At 41.4% G+C, this 26,982-nt stretch overlaps 2 protein-coding genes across 2 annotated transcripts in view; both read left to right on the top strand.

Annotated features, from left to right (window-relative positions):
- LOC109430278 (uncharacterized) overlaps positions 1-26,982 on the top strand; it is a 334,978-nt gene that overhangs the window by 22,517 nt on the left and 285,479 nt on the right. The window lies entirely within an intron of this gene.
- The window catches only part of LOC134290797 (uncharacterized), a 34,228-nt gene continuing 9,342 nt past the window's right edge, over positions 2,097-26,982 (top strand). Inside the window, exons 1-2 of the mRNA XM_062858001.1 lie at positions 2,097-4,757; positions 4,835-8,113. Of these exons, the coding sequence (XP_062713985.1) occupies positions 2,097-4,757; positions 4,835-8,113 (5,940 nt within the window). The remainder of the gene's footprint in view (positions 4,758-4,834; positions 8,114-26,982) is intronic.

Here is a 26,982-nt window from a genome sequence, read left to right as displayed (position 1 = left end):
TCCCTCAGGTAGTTGATGAAATAGGCTATTATTTTGGCGACGGCACAAATGTCCCAAATGGAGCACATATAAAAATAATGAGATTTACACGTCATGTAAACTTCAGTTTAGTCATGTAAACTTAATGTTATGGTGGTTTACATGACATATCATGTAAATTTGTGTTATATGTCATGTAAACACACAGAGTCATGCTGAATGACATGACATACCGTATGCGTGATAATGTTTGCACCATCGTTAAATAGAATTCCAGTTTTACTTGTGAAGACAATGTATAGGTTTTATTTGCAGGCATTTAAACTATAACTCATATCATAGTAGGCTGTGAATAAAAAGTGTTGATTTTCTTAGTTCACTTGCATAATGACTAAGCACTAAGTGGCAACCTAGCTCGTGATTTGTCCACGCGCAAATGTCGAAAAGTATCCGTGGTAGTGTCAAAGTCAAGATTAACAATTTTTGAATTTATTTTTTTATTTTGACATTGCCTAATGGTGTAGACATTGACACAGAAACAAAAGTTATAATAACTATTGATTCTGGAATTTGGTACGGATCGATAGTTTTTCGGAAATCGAAAAAAACGGAGGTTGCGTTCGGGCAAATTCAAGACTTTCTTATATGGCGCTACTCGTAGCTCCTGGATGCCATTGGTAATAATGTAAGTTTTTTTTCTATGGTCGAAGGATCATAAAGGCCACCGTAATTTTCCTTTTCGATATGCCATGCCCTTAAGTCGCTGATTTCGCGTTTCTTAGCCATTTTTCTCATTGAGCGCGAATTATATCACCCAAATCCTATTTTTGGTGGCAGCGATAGCTTTCTTAATCCATGTTAACCTTGGACGACCAGTGGACACCTTCGGGAATAGTTGCCCTTGCTTTTTTCGGTCTAAGACTGTTTTACGGTTCTCCGAACACTCCTGAAATGTCTTTTTTAACATTTGCGCGTGGACAAGTCCCGACTACCGCTGCTACCCCTTCATGGTGCAAATTTTAAACTTAAGAAATCGGATTTTTTTACCCGCAATCTACTGTGATATGAGTTAGAGCGTACGTGCATGCAATAAAAACCAAGACATTGTGTGTACACGTGATATGGGTACCTTATTTGTACGATGGTGCAAACATTATCACGCATACGGTATAATGGAAGTTTACATGATATGTTATGAGTTTTACATGATATGTCATGTAAACTTCTGTGACATCCCACGCTCCAATCATGTGCATCATATGTCACAGAATTTTACATTCTTTTTTCGATCTGTGAGGATAACGTGCTTCTGGAGCCGGCCTTCTGATACCTGATACCTGATAGGATAGCGCCAATTGGGCGGCTTATGCCAATGCGCTCCATTTAGTCAACTAGGTACTTGAACAAGATTCTCGGTAGCTGTTGGCGACGCCGCCTCATGTTTGGCAACCCTGTCAGGAGCAGGCAGCTGCCCGAAGCCGAACCAACGAGCAGTATAATACAACAGAGCAACAATAGATTGTAGATGCTGATAGATGCGACTGAATCCACATTTTTTGCTATTTTTTATATCGCTTTTGAAAATAGTTCACAAATAATTTAGACACTAATATCTAATAATTAAGTGCGAAAAGTGAGTGCCTTGATTATATGCGGTTTAGTGGCAGCTGTAGTGACTGGGCTAAGATGCTCGTATGAAGAATCTAAGAGCAGTTAGCATTATAGGTTAGCGCACTTTTAGATCCATTGAATTTTTAACACTGATGATTTAACTATGTCCCCATAGTGATCCCAGGTTCCAGTGCGTGTCATTACCATTAATCATCGCATTCTTCGGTAATTGCGATTAACGAAACAAGTATGAACTCCTCTTTCATTGTTATATAAGCCCAAATTAATTGCCTCTAAATCTGTTATAGCGTTACAAGCCAAGAATTTATGCTGTTTGTTCGAGGAAGGTAAAAATTAGGGTGATCCGAATTTGTAAGTCACAACTGCGTCTTAAAAAAGAATTATTATTAACGAAATACATATTTCAGCTTAAAGCGTTATCGCTAAAAAGAATCGGCCGTCTTATCATTCCCGAACAAAAATCTTTAAGAAATTCGGCACAGAAAATGTCGAATTCAACTTCTGAGGCTGAAGGCTCCGATGGCTACAAGTGCGCTGGATGTGATCGACCCGATACCGCCGACGACATCGTACAGTGTGACAAATGCACTGCTTGGTGGCATTTTTCATGCGCTAAGGTCGATGCCTCTGTAGCCAACCGAACCAATTGGATATGCGTCAAATGTTTATCTCCACCACCACCACCTCGATCGGTATCGATTCGAACGACGTCCTCAAACCGAAGAGCCCTGCTGGATATTAGCCTACAGCGACTGGCAGAGGAGAAAGAGTTGCGGAAAAAAGAACTCGCAATAGAGAAGGAGTTCATGAAGGCTAAGTACGATCTCATGGAGCAGTGTGCGCTAGACGAGGAAGCTGAGACTCGCAGCGTACGCAGCCGTATAGAGCAAATTGAATCCCGAGAGCGAGAGAAACATGTACACGATTGGGTAGGACAGGTAGCAGCGTCGCTCCAAGAGAGCAGATCGCTCACCGACCCGAAGATCCCCTCTATCGCCAATGACCCTTCAACGAACCCCACCAACCGCTCGCCGAACGAGGAAGAAGGTGCTGTAGGCACAACAATAACAAACGCCGATCCCAATCGTTCTCTGCCGACCATAATTTCTCTCGATCAAACCGATGACGTCATCAATGGCAAACTGGGTGAGGTGAATGACCATGATGTAAACAAACATCCACCGAAGCGCGCAGTTGTTGTTAGGCGTAACCAAAAAGGACACGAAGAAAAACTGTTAAAGGCAGTACCAACCGACTTGCTGCTTCTGAAATCACAGCTGCAGAAGTACCAGGAAGCGTCAAAAATTGACCACCAGGCTCTGCAAGATCTCCAAGAAGAGCTTCGAAAATGTAAGCTACAGCTACAGCAACGTCCACCACCACCGGTGGCCGAATCGCTATGGCCTCTTCGAGACGTATCGAAAGGCGCAATTCCTAGGACTACCTCGTCAATTCCAACTAGGCCACTACCAGTGGAGATTCCGGATCATCAGTTCACTGCAGTTCCAGCTAGAGTAACCGGGAACCCGGCTCCTGTTTGTGACACTCGCGAGTGCAGTTGGACAAATCCATTCCAATCAGAAGGTCCCGGTATACGTGAGTCATCTCGAATCAATTTCGCACGATCGACAGATATTGGTCAAGCCAGTACTCCGCAACAACAGCGATCGGGTACTCAAATACCGGCGGAGGATCCGTTATTTCTGGAAGTACGTCGACCGTCACCAGAACAGCTTGCGGCCAGACAGGTGATGCCTAGAGATCTACCTGAATTCTACGGCGACCCGGAAGAATGGCCGTTATTTATCAGTAATTTCCGCAACAGTACATCGGCTTGTGGGTTCAGTAGGGTAGAAAACCTGGCACGGCTCCAGCGTTGCCTAAAAGGCAATGCATTGAAATCGGTACGGTACAACTTGCTGAATCCGGACTCTGTTCCGGAAGTAATCCGCACGCTTCAAACGCTGTATGGACGGCCCGAAGTTATAATAAGTAAGCTGATTAGAACCGCTCGGGATGCCCCTGCACCAAAATCAGAACGCTTGGAAACCCTAATTGATTTCGGCATAGCTGTCAGGAACCTAGTCAGTCACCTTATCGCCGCAGACCAGCGTAATCATCTCTCCAATCCGGTTCTACTACAAGAGCTGGTGGAGAAACTGCCCTCCAGTGTGAAGATGCAATGGGCTCAGCATTTGATCCAGTTCCCAGATGCGAACTTGCAAACCTTCAGCACGTTTATGTCAGCCGTGGTGGAATCGGTGAGCAAGGTAGTTTTGTACACCGGTGATCAGAGCTACAGACCCGACAAGCTAAAATCCAAGGAAAAGGGATATATGCACTCGCACGTGGAAACTGCCGATGTGGCGCAATGGGCTCAACGCAAAAATGAAGGTTTAAGAGCCTGTCCGGTCTGTGAAAAGGGCAATCACCGCGTCAAGGACTGCGAATCGTTCCAGGAATGTAGCGTCGACAGTCAGTGGAAAACTATCTCTGCCTTGAAACTTTGTCGCTGTTGCCTAGGCCAACACGGGCGGAGACCGTGTAGGAGTTCAGCTAAATGCGAGGTCGATGGATGTCAGTATCGTCACCATCCCATGCTACACGCTTCGACGCCGGCGAGAACTGGAAACTCTTCGTCCACTGAAGCAACGGAAAATCACGCATACCATCACTGTGGGCAATCCGTACTTTTTCGCATCATTCCGGTAACTGTACGAGGACCATCGAAATCCATCGATACCTTCGCCTTCCTGGACGAGGGTTCGTCAGCCACTTTGGTGGAAAATGGTCTAGCCAAGCAGTTAGATCTACAAGGCCCCGTAGTCCCTCTGTGCTTAAAATGGACTGCCGATATTACACGCTCCGAAGACAGCTCGCAAATCGTCTCACTTGACATCTCCGAGTTGGGTTGCCAGGAAGGATATAGCTTGAATAATGCCAGAACCGTTGAGTGCCTGAATCTGCCTACGCAAACGCTCTGCTTTGAGGAACTCCAAGGAAAGTACCAGCACCTAGCAGGATTACTGGTCCGCAGCTATAAAAAGGCGATTCCTCGACTCTTGATTGGCCTGCGAAATCTATCTCTAGCAGTTCCGCAAAAGATCGTACAGGGAACTGGAGGCCCTATAGCTACAAAAACTCGGGTAGGCTATACGGAAGCCTGTCAGAGGATTATGAGGCGAAGCACCTCAGTTACCACATTTGCGAATGTGACACGAAGAGACTGGATAACCTGATTCGCGAGTACTTCGACGCAGAAGACACGGGACTACGTACGACAAAACCGCTAGAATCGGACGACGTCCGGAGAGCACGGCGTATCCTCGAAGAAACCACTAGTAGGGACGGAAACAGCTTCGCTACGGGCCTGCTGTGGAAATATAACCATATCGAGCTTCCCGATAGTTTTCCAATGGCCCTACAACGGTTGAAGTGCTTGGAGAGACGTATGTCACGTGACCCAGGCCTCAAAGAAAATTTGCACAGGCAATTGCAGGAATATCAAGACAAGGGTTATGCTCATCCTGCCACGGAAGCGGAATTGAACGAAGCCGATCCCAGACGTATATGGTATCTTCCGTTGGGCGCAGTTGTAAACCCCAAAAAACCATCCAAGGTACGGATAATTTGGGACGCAGCAGCAAAAGTCGACGGAGTTTCGCTGAACACATTCCTGCTCCCGGGGCCCGACCTTCTGGTTCCATTACCTGCTGTTCTATTCCGATACCGCCAGTATCCGGTGGCCATCTGCGGTGACATTAAGGAAATGTTTCACCAAATCCGTGTCATCGCAGATGACCGAAATTCCCAGCGTTTCCTTTGGCGTGACTCCGCTGAAGAATCACCAAAAATATTCGTGATGGATGTCCTAACTTTCGGATCAGCGAGCTCCCCTTCGTCAGCACAATTTGTAAAAAACCGGAACGCGAAGGACCATGAAACCCAGTTTCCCAAGGCGGCAGAGGCGATCATAAAACGTCATTATGTCGACGATTACCTCGACAGTTTCGAGGACGAGGCGGAAGCGAAAATCGTCGCTGAACAAGTTCGTCATGTACATTCAATTGGCGGATTCGAGATTCGAAATTGGTCGAGCAACAGTATGGCAGTCCTGCAACATCTAGGCGAAACACCGAAGGCTACCACGAAAAACTTGACAGCAGCGGGTTCCGGTGAATCCGAAAAGGTGCTCGGCATGCTCTGGGTGACAGAAACCGACACGCTGTGTTTCTCAACGAAGTTCAGGGCGGAAATAGAGGAACTCTTCCGGTCAAAAGCTGTTCCCACGAAACGGCAAATACTGAAAACCGTAATGAGCCTTTTCGATCCGCTTGGGCTTCTCGCGTCTTTCCTTGTGCATGGCAAAATCATTATGCAGGACGTATGGCGAAGCGGAATAAACTGGGACGAACGCGTAGGGGACGATATTGAACAGCGGTGGCGGAAATGGATCGAGCTGTTTGATCAAGTTGCGAAGATACAGATACCTCGGTGCTACTTCAAAGCTGCCAGCTCAGAGCGGTATGGCACACTGCAAGCACATCTTTTCGTCGACGCTAGCGAGGCGGCGTATTCTGCTGTAGTGTACTTCAGGATCGTCGATGCGGAAGGACATCCGCAATGCTCAATTGTAACTGCAAAAACTAAGGTTGCGCCGATAAAATATGCTTCCATTCCACGTTTGGAACTGATGGCAGCCGTTTTGGGTGCACGTTTGCTGACATTCGTAGAAGAGAATCACACGGTTCCTATGCACCAGCGTTTCTGCTGGTCAGATTCCAAAACCGTTTTGGCCTGGCTTCGTTCTGATCATCGCAGATACTCGCAGTTTGTAGCTTGTCGTGTTGGAGAAGTACTCTCGTTGTCATCGGAAAGCGAATGGAGATGGATCCCGAGCAGACTCAACATCGCTGACGAGGCCACAAAGTGGGGCAAGGGGCCCTGTTTCGATGAAGAAAGCCGTTGGATACAAGGACCGGAGTTTTTGGGCTTGCCGGAGCAGCATTGGCCGAAACCGAAAACGCCGATTAGCTTAACAGACGATGAACTTCGTCCATGTCACATGTATCACGAAATACTGTCGCCTCTCGTTGATTTCGAACGGTTTTCTAACTGGAATAGACTACTTCGTGCAGTGGCTTACGTTTTTCATCTTTTCACCGTACACAAGGCCCGAAAGACGAGCTCTATCGTGGAGAAAGGACCAACTCACGATGAACTGAAGGCAGCGGAAGTTCTAATCTGGAGGATGGTGCAGTGGACCGTCTATCCGGACGAAGTTTCTATTATGATGAAGAACCAAAAGCTTCCGGAAAACCAGCGCCGTTCACTGGATAAGACAAGCCCCCTCTACAAGCTCACCCCCATGCTAGACGAGTTCGGGGTCATGCGCATTGACAGCCGCACTGGAGTAGCACGCGTGGATGAATACGACCTCAAGTACCCGGTTATACTTCCGCAGAAGCATCATGTCACCTATTTGATCATCGACAACTACCACAGGAAGTACCTACATGGTAACACGGAGACGATTGTCAATGAGCTCCGGCAAAAATACTACGTTCCACGAATTCGAGGAGTTGTGAGGACCGTATCAAAGAGCTGCCAGTGGTGCAAAGTCCATAAAGCACGACCGACCGTTCCCATAATGGGTCCATTGCCAGAAGCTCGACTGTCGCCAGGGGTGCGACCTTTCAGTTATGTCGGGATTGACTACTTTGGCCCTCTTCTCGTAAAGGTAGGTCGATCCAATGCAAAACGGTGGGTTTGCCTCATCACATGTTTGACGATTCGTGCAGTGCACGTTGAGGTCGCCTATGACCTGTCGACTCAGTCCTGCATAGCCTGCATTCGCAGGTTCGTGTGTCGCCGAGGAGCACCGTTGGAGATATACTCCGACAAAGGACGCAATTTCGTCGGAGCAGATGGAATCCTGAAAGAGCAGATGAAGTGCATTGATGAAGAGGCAGCAGCAACGTTTACTAATACGCAAACGAAGTGGTATTTCATACCCCCCTCGGCTCCCCACATGGGGGGCTCATGGGAGCGTCTTGTACGCTCTATCAAGACGGCGTTAACCAGTGTACCGCAGGACAGGAAACTTGACGATGAAGCACTATTAACATACCTAGCAGAAGCTGAATCAATCGTCAATTCCCGTCCCCTAACTTATTTGCCGTTAGATGCTTCGGAACAGGAGGCGCTCACGCCCAATCATTTTTTGTTGGGGAGTTCTAGTGGCGTGAAACAGCCCTCGCGAGAAATAGGCTGTCCCAACCAAGTACTCCGCAAGACTTGGGAAACCCTGCAGGCAAACTTGGACCATTTTTGGAAACGCTGGATTCGGGAGTATCTTCCTACGCTAACACGGCGTACAAAATGGTTTGAAGATGTCAAGGCCGTTGAGTCAGGAGACTTAGTGGTCATAATCGAAGATACGAGACGCAACGGATGGGTTCGAGGACGAATCTTAGATGTGGTGAAAGGTCGTGATGGCAGAGTTCGTCAAGCTGTTGTGCAGACATCGAAGGGAGTTTTTAGAAGGCCGGTTAGTAAACTGGCAGTGCTAGACGTCGCAGATACTTGTAAAGCTGAAGTCAACACTCATCCTTACGGGGAGGGGGATGTTGGCGACGCCGCCTCATGTTTGGCAACCCTGTCAGGAGCAGGCAGCTGCCCGAAGCCGAACCAACGAGCAGTATAATACAACAGAGCAACAATAGATTGTAGATGCTGATAGATGCGACTGAATCCACATTTTTTGCTATTTTTTATATCGCTTTTGAAAATAGTTCACAAATAATTTAGACACTAATATCTAATAATTAAGTGCGAAAAGTGAGTGCCTTGATTATATGCGGTTTAGTGGCAGCTGTAGTGACTGGGCTAAGATGCTCGTATGAAGAATCTAAGAGCAGTTAGCATTATAGGTTAGCGCACTTTTAGATCCATTGAATTTTTAACACTGATGATTTAACTATGTCCCCATAGTGATCCCAGGTTCCAGTGCGTGTCATTACCATTAATCATCGCATTCTTCGGTAATTGCGATTAACGAAACAAGTATGAACTCCTCTTTCATTGTTATATAAGCCCAAATTAATTGCCTCTAAATCTGTTATAGCGTTACAAGCCAAGAATTTATGCTGTTTGTTCGAGGAAGGTAAAAATTAGGGTGATCCGAATTTGTAAGTCACAACTGCGTCTTAAAAAAGAATTATTATTAACGAAATACATATTTCAGCTTAAAGCGTTATCGCTAAAAAGAATCGGCCGTCTTATCATTCCCGAACAGTAGCAATTTCCAGAATCTAGTATTAGCATACGACACAGAGGTGGATCGGAATTGCTCTTACATAATCTCAGAAGCTCCACAAGTTTCTATCCTGTGGTCCAATGTCTGCGTTATGAAATATCATGGAGTATGTTAAAGTAAAAGTTTTGGACAGGGTCGAATTTAAAGGGGGGGGCGGTGGGGGGGTCCATGGCCCCGAGCCCCCACATTTCAGGGGCCCCCACATTTTGGGGCCCCTACAAAACCCGTTTTTGATTCAAATACTGCTCAAAAACAAATAAAAACGGTATTGCTCATCGCATTTGTACCTCCGAGGGGCCTTTACAACCGCTCGGGCCCCGGGCCCCCACAATCCTTAATCCGGGCCTGGTTGAGGGCGTGGCCATCGTCGGCTTCACTGACGCTATTATGCTGGAGATCTACGGTGAATCGATCCAAGAAATAGAATTGACTACACCCCACTCGATCGCAGATATAGAGAAGAAAATACACTGCAGTGTTAAAGCTTCCTCTGCCGAAGACCATTTTGCATGTTTATATCCCTTTCGTGACGGAGTGCAAAAAAGTGAAATTTCCATACAAATTGCACAAATTTAGCTCTCCAGAACTCTTAGATTTCCCAACCAAACAACAATTGTTATCCTTCATGTGAAAGAAGCACTCTTAATCTTTCCATTTCTAGCTTTTATACTTAGATAAATCGAAAATAACAAAAATACGACAGATACAACTTCTTCATTTTTTATGGCTTTTGTCCACTTTTTGTTCAACTTGTTGTGGTAAATCCCACATGCAACATAAACAAAAGTTTGTTTGCACACATACAAGTATAAACAATAGTTCAATTACTAAAACAGTTTACTTCACATAAAACAAAGACTAAACAGACGAAAAAACATACAAACCTGCTGTTGCTCAACAGCACAATTGTGCTGGTTCGTCACGAAAGGGATATCGTGTAGCGGGCATGAAGATATTCTATTCCCAAAGAAATCAAGGAAATTTCTCATACGAAAAAATCTTGGACTGACCGGGAATCGAATCCGTCACCCTCACCATGTTCTTCCTGAACACCCGTGCGCTTACCGCATCGGCTTAGTAAAAATATAGTGTTTTCAAAAGCAGGCATGCCTTATGAAATGTTGAATCCAAACTAATTTTCTAGACTTTATAAAGTATACAAACCATTTGATAAATATACAAAATTTGTGCTAATGTCAACGAATATGCTGAAAATTGACATGTAGAAATCATTAAGTTATTTCCCCGTGCTCGGTATACAATGAACTCATCATTAACTCTCGGAACATTTCACCCGCTTTTCATCTCAAACCTGTACAAGCCAGTATCACATTTTCCACGAACCCACAACCCGTTGATTTGGTTATCGATCGATAGCCCAAATAGCAGTTACCCCGCAAACATCCGACCGACCATCACGTATCATAATGACTGTGGTCGCATCGGACGAGCTATGCGCTCTGTGTGGAATGTGGATTGGATAGGTACCGAACCGATTAAGCATGGTGCCAGTTGCCGGGGAAGAACAGGAGGCACAAATTGCATTTTGCATTGAGGTCATGCTCGGCGAACAAATCCGCGTTACAAGAGGGATTCGTTACATTTACCAGTCCACCGACCGCCCGGCGGCCCTGGGTTCACTGCTGTCTGTGTACCAGCGCATCTAGCTGTGTGTGGGGTGTGATTGGTTTCGTTTTGTAATACGTGATGTACCATTTTGTAGCGGATCCGTACACCCTGGCGGGGGATTTGGCGTGATTTCTTTTGGCGAATGCGAAATGCGATTTTTACTACACTGCATTAATGTTGTATGTTCCGGGCTGGTAAGGTAGGCGAAAGACAAGGGAAGAAATTTGAAATCGGAGAGTGGGGGTTTCTTCCTGCGAACTTTCGGAAAAGTTTCAACCAACGGCATTGCGGGAAGCAGGTCAAACGAAGCAGCTGTTGGGAAATAACGCAAACGTTCAGCGGCAAACTTTCTGTATTACAACTTTTCAGTGTTTGTTTTTATCGAGGCATTGAAGCGGAAGTGCAGGTCGAAAGCAGTTTTGGGTCGGAAGGAGTCGTGCACACAGTACGTTTCATAAGTTTTGGAAAACCTGGTGCAAATGAAGAAACTTTATCCGGGAAAAGTGAAGACATTTCACGTTGCGTTACTTGTGCTTGGTCCTATGTATTTCACTTGGCATTATTATACCAAACTTTGAAGTCTCTCTAGGGGAAACTGACATGCATGGAAAAATCGCTCATCATTACAATTTGTAAAAAAAATATACTCCCAGATAATTTCATATCAATTAAGAATGTGCAAGCGATTCTATAACAACCGACATTGTATGTAATTACGGGTTTGTTCTGTTTTTGACACGTTCCTTTTTTACAACGCGACGCGACGTTGTTGTCACGCTTCGATTTCGTCAACATATTATTTTGTTTTTGTCAACACTGAAAGATTACACTAGTTTACAGCATTTTTGAACTCAGTAAGCTGATGATCGTTTTTGGTGTAGAATCATGCCCTGAGTTCGAAAACGCGAAGGAAAAAAATTGCAGTAGAGCGAAAATTTTTTCGACTTTCCATACAAGGTTGATGATTTGAAATCGATTTTTGATCTATTTTTAAGCAAAGTCGTTCACTTCACACATCTCAGTATCTGTAATCAATGTTCCGATTGAGCTGAATATTTTACTGTAACTCGCCTACATGTCAATAAACTGTATACTCGCCTACATGTCAATAAACGTTGAGAAAGAATTTTTAAATTGTTTTTTTTTCTCTTATTGAAAAAAAAATACATTTCTTCATATATTTTTGGAAAATTTGCTAAAATTTATAGAGAGCATCCCCAAAACTCGCAAATATCTTGAATTTCAGTAGCCTGACGCAAAACCTGTATTCAGATGATCGAATTGTATTATATTCAGCTTTTAATTTATGGAAAAAGATTTAAATTTGGTTGAACAAATTCAAGATTTTTGAATTTTATGAAATTTTATATTTCAAAAAGTTGTAAAACTCGATATTGAGCTGAAACTCAAAAACTGTTCTACTTTAAATTTTTTGAAGCACGGTTTTGAAATCAGCGCTAAATTATGCTTCAAAAATTTTGGTCTTCGACGGAAGTTCACGACTTTCGTTTTATTTTGTAAACTAGTGTAATCGCAGAGTTGTTGGACATGATCCGCAATAGTGCCGAGATCACCACCTTGGCTTTCTTGCAGACTTCTGGTTGTTGCCAACGTGGTTGTTGAAGTTCAGTCGGTCGTCGAGCATCACTCCCAAGTGCCTAACTACGAGTCAATAATGCACTCATCAACCACAATTCTTGCATACTGTACATTCTTCTGGTTGTTAATTACTACAATCTCGGTCTTGTGATGTCTGGTCAAAGTCTACGCTCCATACAAATTTCATTTTTTTTTTGTATGGACAAAAGTCTACGAGGGGGGAGGGGGGTGGTCTGAGATGACCAAATTTTGATCTACGTGGTTTATGAACAGCCCCTTTTGGAAATAGCTTTGCAGGATCTGGCACAAATACTCAGGCACCCTCAACCTGTGTAACGAATAGGCAATTGCTACCTAGTTGATGCTGTTGAAGGCTTTTTTTGAAATCAAGGGTGATCACCGCACAGTAACGGTTTCCTCTTCGCTGTTGCTTCTGTGCCATCTCCATAGCATCCGAATTGCTGCTTTGGGGCCGTCCATATACCACGTGGGCAACTTGGAGGGGGGAGGGGGTTCGAGAAAAGTCCACGCTTGTCCACGGAGAGGGGGGTGGGGGTTCGTCAAATGTCCACGTGGACATCATTGACATAAGAATTAAGAAACAAAGATTTACAAACGAAACAAATTATGTTGCATTATTGATGAGATTTTCATAAATTACAGTTCTTTACATTTTAATTTATTATACATTGTTTTTTAGTTAGACGTGACTTCTTCAAGGAAAAAAAATCATGGTATTGACTCATCGATTATTTGGTTTTAAATAATCACAACTTACTTTTTTTCGTCGAGGAATAATCTGGAGATTTAAAATGTAGACCATGCAAATATTGGTGTTTCAGTCAGGAAGTTTTCAGTGAAAATCTGTATGAATTTCCATCTCAAATTTTGTGAACTATTTCAAAGTTTCAATATACATGTGAAGATTTGCAGGCTTATCTAAAACACTTTTTTGAAGCTTCCTTCAAAATTTAAGATTTTTCTATAGGATATTGAAGCATTATAATTTAGTTCCGACTATACTCCATGCATTTTTAAAAAGTTGCTGTAATTCTTGTTTTTGTAAGATTCTGAGAAATATAATCTTATCTCAACAAAAATCTAAGAAAAAAAATACTTTATCTTTACAAAACAAAACATTTTAATAAACACCGTTTTTAACCAGAGATAGCGCAGACTAACATTAGGCGATGGACATCACATTATTATTATTATTAGTTTCATTAGGGAGATTTTCAGCCCGAGGCTGGTTCACATTGGCGTAGCTAGGGGGGGTTCCAGGGGTGCCTGGCACCCCCTAGACCAAATTTGGCACCCCCTAGAATTTTTCCTTGACAGGCACCTTAAATTTAAAACTTCACACAATAATTCCAATATTTATTAATGTCACATTTGAACCAAACTTAAGCACACCTGGAATTACTTATATACCTGTTATACGCGTTTTGGATATTGATAAGAACAATGAACAGACTTCTCCATGGATTCCTCCAAAAATACCTCTATCTATTTATACAGTGATTTCTCTAGGCCTCCTTTTTAGCTTCCTCCCGATATTTCTTCAATAAACTTCCCTTAGGTTCGGCTTCTTGATGGGGTTGTACATACAAGAAATTTCTGCAGAGAGATCCAGCAATTTCTCCGGTTATTCTTCCAGGAATTCCTTCAGAGATTTTATTCAGAGTTTCTTCCAGAACTTTCTCATGGAATTCCTCCAAGAGGTTATATTGGTCTTCCTTCAGGAATTGTGGCTAGGACTTCCCAAGCAACTCTTGCTGAGATTCTTCCAGCAATTTCTCTTAGAACGCTTCCAACAATTCTCACTTTGGTACCTTTAGGAATTATACTAGGGAAGTTCTTCTGGAAATTCTTCCGGAAAATCTTCCTAGGATTTATCTAAAAATCCCTTCGGTGATTCTTCCCGAGATTTCTTCAAAGATTTATCCTTTAGAAATTCCACAAGGGATTTCTCCAAAAACTTCTATTGATTTCTCCATGAATTCCAGCTGGAATTCTTCCAGCAATTCTTTGTAGAACTCCTTCAGAAATACTTCTAGGGATTTCTTCTGGCATTCCTCCTGTAATTCCTCCAGAAATTCCTCCTGCGATTCCATTAGGGATACCTCCAGTAAACTTCTACCGATTATTTCAAGGAGAGCTGTAGGTATTCCTCCAGGCATTTGTTCGAGGAACTTAGGATACCCCCGACATTCCTGATTCAAGAATTTCTCTAGAAATTACTTCTATGATACCTTCCGAAATTCTAGGAATTCCTCCAGATATTCCAGCTGGGATTCCTCAAGCAATTCCTGGGGTTCTTCCCGCTATTCTTCCTCCAGAAATTCTAATTGTGGTACTTCACTTTTACTGGCTTTTTTGCTGAGATCTTACCAGGTAATCTCCCTGAAATTCTTGCAGAAATTCATTTGATGGTTCTACCAGGGATTTCTCCAAGGACTCATCCAGTTATTCCTTTAGAGATTTTATCCAAAGATTCCTCTAGAAATTCCTCATGGAATTCCTTCAGAAACTCTTTTTGGCCTTACTCCAAGAATTTTTCAAACAACTCCTCCTGCGGTTCTTCCAGCAATTCCTTCAGAATTTCTTACTATGATATGTCCAGAAATTCTTCTAGTGTTTCCTATATGAATTTATCCTAGCATTACGGCTGAAATTCTTCTGGAAAATGTTTCTGAGATTCTTTCAGGAATTCCTCCTGTGATTCCTTCAGGGCCTTCTTTACATATTTTTCCAGAATACCTCTACCGGTTCTTGCAGGGGCTTCTCTAGTTTTCGAAGGATTTTTTCTTTAGATTCCCCCAGGCATTCCTGATGGGGTTTCTCTAGAAATTCCTGTATATTTTACTCCAGCAACTCCTCCTAGGATTTCTGCTGAGATTTCTACAATCATACATCCCAGAATCCTTCTAAGAATACCTCCTGAGGTTTTTCTGTGATGTCTTAAGAAGCTCTCCGGTGATTTCTCCAGGTTTTTTTTATTCAAGATATTTTATCCAAGGATTCTCTCATAATTTTCTCATGGATTTTCTCCAGGAAACTCCTCTTGGCCTTCCTCCAGGAGTTTCAGCTGGATTTCTCAAGCTATTTCTGCTGTAATTCTTGCAGCAATTTCTCCTAGGACTGCTCCAGAAATTCTTACTATAATACATTTCCGAATTCATCTAGGGATTCTTCTAAGAATTTCTACAGGGATTCCTACAAAAACTTACTGGAATCATTCAAGGAAATCTTCCTAGGATCCTTGCAGAAGTACCTTCGGTGTTTCTTCCTAGAAATCCTAAAGGTTTTTTTACCTGGGATTTCTCCAAATATTTCTCACTGGATTCCTCCAGGAACTCCTCTTGACTTTCATCCAGGAACTCCTTCTGGGATTTCATAAGCTATTCCTGCTGCTTCTGTTTCAGGCATGCCTCCTAGGTCTCCTTCAGAATTTCTTACTGAACTACCTGCAGGAATCCTTCTAGGGATTTCTCCAGGCATTCTTGCGGAGATTCTTCTAGGAAATTTTCCTATGATACCACCAGAAATGCCTTTGATTTTTTCAGGGATTTTTCTGAAGACTCAACCAAGAATTTCTTTAGAGTTTTTAATGATGGATTACTCTAGAAATTAATCGTGGTTTTACTCCTGGAGCTCCTCTTGGCCTTCTTCAAAGAATTCCACTGAAGGAATCCCAATAGAAATCTCTGTAGGAATTTCTTAACGACCTTCAAGAGTAGTTGGAATTTCCAGAAAAATCCTAGGAGGTGTTACTAGACAAATCTCTAGTGAAATCCTATAGGAATGAACGGGAAAAACTAATTGGTTAGAAGGCACCGAATGTTGCTCATTGACAAATTGAGAGATGAATTTGTGAAAAAAATCGCGTTCTGGTGGGATTCGAACCTTAGATTCGAACCCACGACTCCGTATTGGCTAGACTTAGAGGGTTCCTTCGTCATGGTTGTTTTTTTTTGAAAATTTCTGTGGTAGTCTTTAATCAGCAATTTCTTTGGATTTTTATTTCTATAATTTCAATGGCTATTCCTCTGAAATAATTTCATCAATTTTTTTTCAGTTTTTTTTTGCAATTTTCTTAGGCAATTTTAACGTGATTACTTTTGCCATTCTCTATGATTTAATTGTATTCATATATATTGCTTCCGTAAATTGCTGAACTAGAAATTCAGAAATTCTCAACTGGACTTGCTCAAAGAAAAACCTATTAAATTCACGAAAACCTTCCTGACAAATTCCCAAAGCAATAGGCTCCTAAAATGAAAAATATTTTTCCGATTTTGTTGTATAACACGAAAAAGCATGCTATTCTGATCTTAATAGATTTTTTCCGAACTTAAACAATAACAGAATTGCTAATAAACTCGAAAATAGAGCTTGCTGACGTTTATTCACCTCTCTCTTTCAAGCATGCAGGCGGGAGAGGATTTGTTTGCATCGGGAAACCTTTCCTGATGACAACAAATCCTATTCCGCCTGCATGTTTGAAAAAGAAAGGTGAATAAACGTCAGCAAGCTCTATAAAATAATGGTAAACAGTTCTTGTTTGACTTTCGAGGTCAACCTTGACGTAACGAAAGTGGACCGACGGGTTGCAAAAGAAATCACATAGTCCATTTTACGAGCCGGTTTTATGAATTAATTTTGACAGGAGGTAGCGTCCAATAACCCGTGAATAGCAATATCATCATCAATATTGTTGTCACTTCGTAAAATGGCTCATTGGCTCACTTTTGACAACAAATGTTCCTGTTTGACATACACGGTAAACAAAATTTATTCAAAATTGAGTGCTGAACAAGAAAGTTTTAAAAAATATTAAATTTTTCAAATGGTTATTTTATGGGCTTTACCTGACAGGAATACATAAAAATGAGTAAATATGTCATATTAACCAATACTTGACCGATTTATGCAAAAATTGAGATAGGCCATTAGGAGCCTATTGCCGGAAAAAATTCCATCAAAATTACTTTAAAAATTTCAAAGTAGTTGCCAAAAGCATTTATATAAGAATTACCAGAGGAATTTCGGAAGAAAATATTGAGGCTTTTCAATAAAATTGGCCAAATCCAATCTCAAAATAAATTGCCGAAATATATTCTAAAAAAAATCCACAGTCACAAAAAAATTGAAGAAATTCTCAAATAATTTTCCGGAATCATCAAAGGCATTTCTGAAGAAACTTTAATGTAATTCCAAAGTAATCGTCGTAGAATCACCGTGACAGAATTTTTAAAGAACTGGCAAAGATTTTTTTTAAATAAATTCCCGAAGGAAAGCTCTAAGAAATTTCGCGAATGGATTTCCAAAGGAATTATCCAAGAAGTTCCCAAAGTAATACGAAGTTTCCTAAATTTCCAATAGAATTGCTGATGAAATTCCCAAATAAATTTATCAATGCAAGTAACATCGGAATTGCCGAAGATAGTCCGGAATCACCTGCTGCAGGAATTCCTTACATAATAACTGCAGAAATTGTATAAAGAATTATCATTAAAATTATAGAAGCAATTTATAAAAAAGAGTTTCCGAAGGGGTTCTCGAAGAAATTGGCGAAGGAACACTGAATAGCATAGATAATGAAAGTCCAAAAAATTGACGAAAATACTAAAAAAAAGTAGAATGACTTGCCGAAGACATTTCCATATAAAATGCGAGGAAGTTCCCAGAGTTATTGTCGGATGAATTACCAAAGACTTCACTAAAAGAATTCCCAAAGGAATTACCTGAAGAGTAATTTAAGAATTTTAAAGAAGCAAATATCAATAAAATTGCTGACATTAACAAAACAATGCTTGAAACACTACTAAAGAAATTGGCAAAGGAAATCCCGAAAAAACATTTCGAATGAAATAAAAAAAAAGCCAAATAAACTCCTAACGGAATTGCCAAAGAAATTTCCAAAATATTTGCCAATGAAATTTTCAAAGGAGGTGTGAAAGGTGCTTCGTACCAAATTCAAATTTTAAACATATTACCAAATAAATTCTTAAAAAAATTGCCGAAGAGGATCCGAAGATATAACCGAATAAATTTACAAAACCCAAAGAAATTACTGAGAGATTACCAAAAGAAGTCTCGATTGAAATAAATTGCTCAACAATTTCCAAATAAATTGACGGAAATATTTCCTGAGGAATTACCAAAAGAATGTTCTGCCGAGAGCACAAATTTCTTGTGTTATACGTATAAAAACCAGAATCAATTATCCGAAATGTATGGAGCTAAAAATTTGACTGATTACCACAATGTTGGTTTAACGTAAGTCAAAATTTTAGCTTTATACACCATTCCCTTCACCAGATATAATATTAATCCAGTCGAAATTGGAATTTGGTGTGAGCATCAGAACCCCGAAGAGAAAAATCGAAGGTCGCTCGCACCAAATTCCAGGTTTCAACTGGGTTGATAACATGTTCGTGAAGCTTCAGAACGGAACTATACTACAAGTTACACGCAAATTTGTGGATATTTTATAATAGTTTCCGAGATATACACTTCTAATAATTGCTCTGAAAATATATTTTACGGACTTGATTATTTTCTATCCGCAAAGCAAAGATCGCGATAATTGTTAAGTTCAAACTGAAAATGCAAATTCCATATATTATACGCAATCAAGTTTTCAAACCTCACATGGCGGAGAAAGTGTTAAATCAGTACAATGGTTTGGATTTTCCAAAAAAAAAAGTTCTTTATAATACAGCGCGTTTAAATTTACGGGCTAATTTTTCCCGTGACGCAGTATATCATTATACTAAGAAATTGAGGGTGGATCGGTATTTCCCTTTAAAAAAAACAAAACAACCTGGAATCCACTGAAACTGGCACCCCTTGGGCACCCCCTAGGAAAAAATCCTAGATACGCCAATGCTGGTTCATCTCCATGGACATCACATGAAATACACAATGATCCAGTGGAAAATTTTACGTTTGACGAAAAATTTTCACTTATTGAAGCGGAAATCGAACCCACACCTGCCTCTTTGAGAAAGACTTTAAAATAACGTCACTTAAAAAGTTTTTTTACTGTATTTTTTTTTTTGTAAAAAACTAATGAATAATAACTTGTTTGTATTTTATATAAAGCTATAGAATTTTGTTATTCATCAAATTATTAATTATATTTAAGGCAATGTTTACGAAGAAAAAAGAAAACATGATTTAAAAAACTTTTTAAAATAGCTTTTTCGTTTATTTTAGAAATGTTAAAAAAAACATTTTCTAGGATGTCCATTGGGGGAGGGGGGTAGGGGTCAATGAAAAGTCCACGCTTGTCCACGGGGAGGGGGGAGGGGGTCAAAAACCATGAATTTTCTGTCCACGTGGTATATGGACGGCCCCTCTTAAGGCCACGTTTGGTATCCCGTCCAGGCCTGGGGCTCTGTCGGTTCGGTTGGCTACTTGGCGGTCAGCTAGCTCTTCGTTAATCATCATAATTTCTTCCTCGTGGCTATCCTTATTTACATACACACCAAAATTTCTCTTCGTCTTCCACTGTTTTTTGCTGAAAGCACATCAGCAATTCAGTCATTTACTGAAGTTCAGCATTTGCATTATTTATTTATTTATTTATTAATTTATTTTTATTCATGAAAACTTAAGACAATGTCTTTTATGTTTTAGATGCTCAATGATAATATGAAGTGCGTTGTTGTAAAACTGAGCAATAATTAGTGTTTTACTGCTATTCAGCATTTTTGCTGAATTCGTTTCAGCAATGAAATTGTTGCTGCTAATCAGCAAATAAACTGACAATTAGCAATCGCTTTGAAATGTCACCGAAAATCAGCAAAACATATTGCTGAATGCATATCAGCAATTCATGATCTTGCTGAATACCAGCAAATCCCTCATCTGTCAGGCTCAATTGTCAACACCGTTGTGCCACGATTGCTGTATTTACCGCGCGAGGGGAAAGTTTGATCACCCACAAAGGACACATTCCACGCACTTCTACACCACGGTTTTTGAACTTTATTGAACGATATTTCCGCGCTCTTGCTGTCGATGTTGATTCTTTTTGCACCAAAATGAAGATAATTACTAATATTCTTCGAATAGTACCTGAAACTTTGAAAACTGCTCCTAGAAAGTAGCAAATTTCTTGCCGTTCGGTCAGAATTCGACATTTTTTGCGATGGTGTCCCGTTACGCTGTATTTCTTGATTTCTTTCGAAGTACAAAGGTTCAATTTCCAATTAGTAAGCATAAAATGAATCTTCTATTCAATTCTGATCGTTTGATATGCTGGTTAGCATGTATTTAACAACATAACAGTTTTTGGAAGCAAAAGTTTAATTCTCGCGCAAAACGTAACGCGTGGAATGTGTCAAAGACTATTTTTTCTGCATGTAAAATTGACTAAAATCAGTTTCACAGGCTGGAGTAGTTTATTGGTAAGTACCGTTAACTTTTTAATTGTGTATAGTGTTCATAACAGTTGCCGTTTTTGCAGGAAAGGGGCGGGATATGACATCCTTGGTGATGGAACGGTGGACGTACGCAGATGTTTAGCCGATGTTACGACAAAACCTGCAATTATTTCGAAAAATGAAAGCATAATAAAACACCAATTTTTTGATGATTATTTTTTTTGAGTTAAACTCTTGGGTTCAATTGATATTTTTCTGGAAATTTGTAATAATTACAATTTCCATACAGCAATATTGTTCGTTATTCTATTGCTGGTTGAGCAGCAAACACTATCTTCCTTTGCTGATTGACCAGCACAACAGCTGTCATATTTTGGAAATTCTGCATTGCTGGATGATCAGCAAATTTTGCTTTGCTGAAAGGATTACTGAAAAACCAGCACAAAAAAAAAATCAGCAAAATTTTGCTGACTTCCAGCAATAAAAATTTGGTGTGTACGGTATGGACAGCCAGTGGATATCAGAACACTCGTGCATCAGTGAAACTGTGCCTCACACTGCTCCTTCATACTTAAGGTCCGGATTAGTCCGCATCTGAGACGAGACTCGCGAAGACGGTCTTCTTTTTCTCCACTCTGTTATTTTTTTCTTCTTCCTATCTGTGTTGACATATGTTTTGGGCTGGTGGTTCAAACACGTACGTGACCGCATCACCTCACATGCAGTGTGACTGAATCCCATTCACGCACAAAATCATGTTGAGGTGAAATTTTGCATCGCCAACAATCGCCAAGCAATGTAATCATTGGAATATTTTGTTTTCAATTTATTTTTGACAGTACAGGAGAAGAAAATGCTACTCGGAGTGGATTTTGACTTCAGAATTCATCTCGGATAGCAATACTTCCCTCGTTTTAGGTAACGTAATCAAACGGGCTACAACTGACAGCTCAGTTGGGCTGCACTTGACGTTGCTTTTTTTCCTCTTCGCGAGTCTCGTCTCAGGTCCGCATGGTTTGCAGAACTTCCGCGTACGTGTCATCACTTGCTTTGACAATGAGAGCTTCACCTTTATTTCTCCTCTTGATTAGCTTCCGCTTGTCAGACCTGTTTTCACCTGCCGATTTCGCTTTTTTACCGACAACCTGCCACGGGGTATGGCCGTTTGAGAGGACATTCTCTACGGGATGGCATGCACCAGTAAAGGTGGCGTCTTAGAGCCGCCGGGTCTACATATCCTGGTGATGCCCTTGACCTTTTCCGGAATTTCTTCAAGTATTCCGAGCTTCCAGCCGGGATTTTTTCCGGGATTTCTTCCAGGATTACTTTAGCGATTTTTTCTGTGATTTCTGTAACGATCAAGCGATAGTCGGTAAAATAGTCAACCCCAACCAAGCGAAGAGTTAAGCAGCAAGAGTGAAATGAGAGGATAGCTTAGAGAATAGAACTGTATAGAGAAGTAGGTGAAATATACTGCCATTCGTTGTTAGACTTCAAACTGACAAGTACGTCTTTTCCATTACCTCTGCTAATACCGAAAGTCTGCAAGTTATATTAATTTCCAATTATTACTCCCGGAATTCCTACAGGGATTCTTCCTTCAGCGCGAGTGGTGCACTGCGCTTTCGCTCTGCCTGTTCTATTTCGGCTGTTCAAGTGGTTGGACGTGCAGTTTTGTCCTAGTTAGGGAAAGTGAAATCTTTAATGCGGTGCTAAGTGCATTCCAGCAGTCGGCACGAACGTAATGACGAAACGACGACGAAAGCGTTGGAGTCTTCCGGCTGGGTGCCCTTAGGGCACTGGCCAGAACGTCCCAGCTTTGAAGAGAATCGCAAAATCATTTTTACCTACTGGTTGACTTTTTGGGCTTGATCGCGCGAACTTCGCCATTGAATACAAAATGGTTGCCGGCAGAATAAGTTCATTATGATGATGCGCCATACCGTTCGTGACTAATGATTTTGTAAACCAAAATAGTACCTAATAGTGTTTCTGTTTATCTTAAGTCTGTGCTAAATCTATGTTTGAGGGACAATAAAATATGTATGTGAAAGAGCTAATGAATGTGAGGTAGTCAGAAAAAAAAATAGAGAAAAAGAGACATATACCCAAGCAACCAACATGTCATATAAGAGTTACGACAGCGCAACTTTTGGTTGTATTGAAGTTACTGCTGAAGCGCCCTGTACCGTCCAGGGGCTGCATTAAACACTACACGGAATGTGATATCTTTAATTTCATTACAGTCCGACGACATCTTTTTAATAAACTATCACTTATCTTATATTACAACGATTCACTTTTTCTTATATCACCTTTCATTTTGTGTATTTCTTCACCAACTACTAAGTTTAACAATCTAGAGACACTTCTAGCTTCTTCTTTACCCGACTACTAAGTCCTACCTACAGCCTTAGGACAGTATCTAGAGGTGTCCCACATGGGATCTCAAGACTTATCCGATATGCTGCCTACTCTAACGTTGAAACTGAACTCCCAACAACTGACCCTCAACGACTGACCCCGACTGAAGCCAAAGCCTCCGTATTTATAGCCTAAATTTCCTAGCAATACCCGAACCAGCTTGGGCGTGTCTAAAACTCCTACGATCATTCTCGTCTTGCCGAAGATGTCACGATAATTCCTAACAATGCCCGAACCAACTTGGGCGTATCCAAAACCCTACCAAATGAAAATACTAATAAATCCAAACCTGGACCTCTACCTATCCTACTTGTCCTCATCGTGATTAACATCCTTCTCTTCTTGAAAACATCACGACTCTTCTTACTTGGGCGTATCCCAACCCCTACCAAGAATCTTAATGCCAACGGAAAACTTAAATATCCTAACCACGCCTGACTTGGGCGTGTTCGCACAAAACCTACTGAGAATCTTTACACCAAGGCCTACATCTTCTAGCCCCGCCTCACTTGAGCGTATGCAAGGCTTGGGTGTGTGAAAGAATTGAACCCCACCATCGACGTCATCATCATCCTCCCCATCATCATCATCGTCACCATCATCATCCTCATCGTCTTTGGAATTTGGCAACAAATTCTCCAAAACAAACACCTGCTTTGTTATTGAAGTGTTCCTTACTTGGGCACAGTGAACCCTAGCCGGGCCCCGGCCGCGGATGTTGGTTGAAATTATACCCCCACATTCTTTTCTTTCAGTTTACTCGAAGTCAAAACAAATCGAGTGCAAAACAAGTCCGGCGCCCTATGTCGCCAATACGGTGTCTCAATTTCAGAACATTCCAGCTAAGGTTCACCTGAGTTCAGAACCTTACCCGGCCAATTCGGCGCCTTGATTTCGAAACAAAAATAAACAATCTTTGTTCCAGCGCGATCAATATGATGTCGCGGTTCCATATCATTCTTTCGGGTTTATTACCCATCGTTGTCCCAAGGGTAATTGAAATTGCATCACACCGACCGGACCTAACGCGTTGCAACACGATCGCACCCGGCCACCACCGGACAATGATGGGTTATAAAAACTAGGTCAATAACGAATGGTGCGATTTTCGTTACTTCCAATATGCCGCGCGTGAGGTAGGTAGACCCTACGATGAAAATTGAATCTAAAATCCCCCCGGGCAGCTGTTGGGAATGTGGGGTGAAAATGCATTTTTGTTTCAGTTGAATTGACTTTGAATATCGGAGTGCGTGGGAATATTTAGGTCTATGCACTGCGACCCATGACGTACGACCTGGAACATCCGACAAATCGGTGATAACCGATCCTTCAGGAAAATTTCCAAACTGTCGAAGAGGTTCCTGATTTGATCTTTTGAAACAGCAGCTCTGGCCCTCTTGATGTTTGTAAACGCGATTGTTTTAGACCCCCTGCTGACCAAGGAAACCTTCAATCCTTCATCGAGTGTTTTCTCCTTCTTCGCTAGGCTTGCCGAACGACCACTTCTGATGTGATTGATCTTTTTTGATATTTCGTCAGTTCATGAAAAGACACGGATCATACTGTATGGCAACGTCCCTGATGGTAAATCCAATCTTTTAAATTTCTAGTATTGTCATTGTCAAGGCACAGGCCATAGAAAAATCACTAAAATAAAGTTTTGGTTGTCGTATACTAAAATAAACAATACAGTTGAAAAATGCATCTTTTCTAAGAAAAGATGTGTTGCAAGCTCCACTGCGTTTGACGGTAACACTTGGAGATCACTCCAATATTTTGATTTCCAATTTAGGCTAATTTTCCACAGTCTTTTTGGAAATGTTGAAGCGATTCTCGTAGCCTCATCAAAATTTCGAAAGATCGATAAAACCTAAAGCAAGAACCATTAATTATGAAGTTATGCCTCAAGCAATGTAAAGCTAAGCCTTTTATCAGAAAGTACTAGTCCGGGCTGATGTTTAATCATTTCTTTTGTAAACTGAACTCCCTTCGAACAAATTTTCCCAGAAAATTCATTGCAGCATGACCCAACGCGTTGTAACAACCTCTCATTAAAAATCCTTTCTCTCACAAAGTCGACCTTTTTGCATAAATGACAACTGCTTTCACCTTCCTTCCCCTTTACCAAAGCCAGGAGTGAAACATCACCGTAATTTGTTTCAAAAATTTAAAAGCTCCATCAATAACCCGCCCCATCATCCACGCCGGGAACCATTTTTCTCGAATAATAAAAAGGCAACCTCGACACTGATGATGACTGCTTACTCGCACCTTCCCTGTACCAGCAGCAGCGCGGGGGTGGCAGCGTGGCGTGGTGATAGCAGCAGCTGTGCGCGAAGACGCAGAGCCCATTGACTCATGTTATTCATCCTTTATTATACCCGTAACAAGGTTTTCTCCTTCATTATCGTCATTTTCCGTATCACTGCCAGCAGCCCAGTCATGGTCCCATCCGGATGTTACGCGCCAGCCATTCCGCACCGCGAGAGTCCCTCGTAGGTAGATTGTACACAGCTAACTACTTCGAAACGAGAGTATGTAAACGTCGGCAGGTACGTAGCCATCGCATCGTGTCGACACGTGTATCTCTCTCTCCGTTCCGGAAAAGCGTCTTCACTGACTGACTCAGTGTTTCCACCTTACTGCTCACTCACACTCAATCGCATTTTCCCATCATCGCTTTCGCTGGGCTGCGCTGCAGACCGAGCAGGCCTGCAAGAGTCGACGACTTTTGTACTATGTGAAAACAAGGAGTGAACGGCTTTCGCGGAAAAATGGAAATGATGAAAAGGACTACGAAAAGTGCCGGGAGCCAATCAGTCGGCCTAGGTGTAGGCTTTTCGTTGAAAATGGCTTGCCACCGCTAAGATAATGGTGGAAGTGTTCAGGATTTCTCTTATGCGATTCTTCAAGGAGTTATTTTGAAAAACTTTCATTGTGTTGCTTGAGAAATTTTCCCAAAAGTTCTGCCGAAAATTTTTCCATGAGCTCATTTGGGCATTCATCCAACAATTATTTCGGCAATTCTTCTCGGAATTCCTTTGAGAAATTCTCCAAAAGTTTCTTGGATGATTTCTTTTGCTGTTCCTACTGTGATACATCCGAATAAATTTTGAAAAATTCATTCGGAAATTGTTTCTAATGCTTTTTTAAGAATTGCTATTGAAGGGGCTTCTTCTTCAAGAGTTACTTTGGCACATTCTTCAGAAGTTTTTTTTTCGGAGATATCTCAAAAAGTTCATGTGAAATTCCTCCATGGGTTCTGTAATAGTGAATTCGAATATAAGTGGGATTTTCTCAAAAGTTTCTTTGAGAATTTATCCAGAAGTTTCTCAGATATTCTCTGTAGGTGTTGCTTCAAAAATTCCTACGGTAGTATGTTCAGGAGATCTTAAGAAGTTTGTGGGGTTGTAGACCACAGTGGTGGAGAACAAACGTTTTGTTCCTGATGATGGCTGAATGAAGTAGGCCGAAACGTTATGCCAAAACGATTTGGAGAGTCTTTTTTCACCGAAAAAAATCAACAAATCTCGAAACACACGATCTTAAGAAGTGACTTTGCGAATTTTTGTAGACGATTTGTTGAAAATTCCCCACGTTTTTTTTTTAGAAAATTTCTTTAATAGTTCTTGCAGAAGTTTCTTCTGAAATCTTTTCGGGAGTTCCGTTGAGAATTTTCCAGAAGTTTTTTCGTGAATTTCTTGAGAAATTCTTTCGGAAATACCGCTAAATACCTCCTTTGGCAAATTATAATCTAGCAAAACAATCGGACTTTACTTCAAAATCCTTCAAAAATTCTTACAGGAGTTTTCATTAAGGTAGTTCATGCAGTAGTATTTTCTATTTCTTTTTTCATGGGTTCCGTCGAAAGTTTATCCCCGAATTTATTTATTAACAAATCGGAGAATTTTTTTCTTGGACGACCCTAGAAGATTATTTGAAAATTCTTTGAGCTCCTTCGTGTAATCCTCCAGAAATTCCTTCCGGAGTTTTCGTCGATAATTC

The sequence above is a fragment of the Aedes albopictus genome, chromosome 1, assembly GCF_035046485.1.
Source record: "Aedes albopictus strain Foshan chromosome 1, AalbF5, whole genome shotgun sequence".
Classification (NCBI taxonomy): Eukaryota; Metazoa; Arthropoda; class Insecta; order Diptera; family Culicidae; genus Aedes; species Aedes albopictus.
The sequence above is the reverse complement of the archived record's forward strand: the minus strand, read 5'-3'. Positions and strand labels throughout refer to the sequence as shown.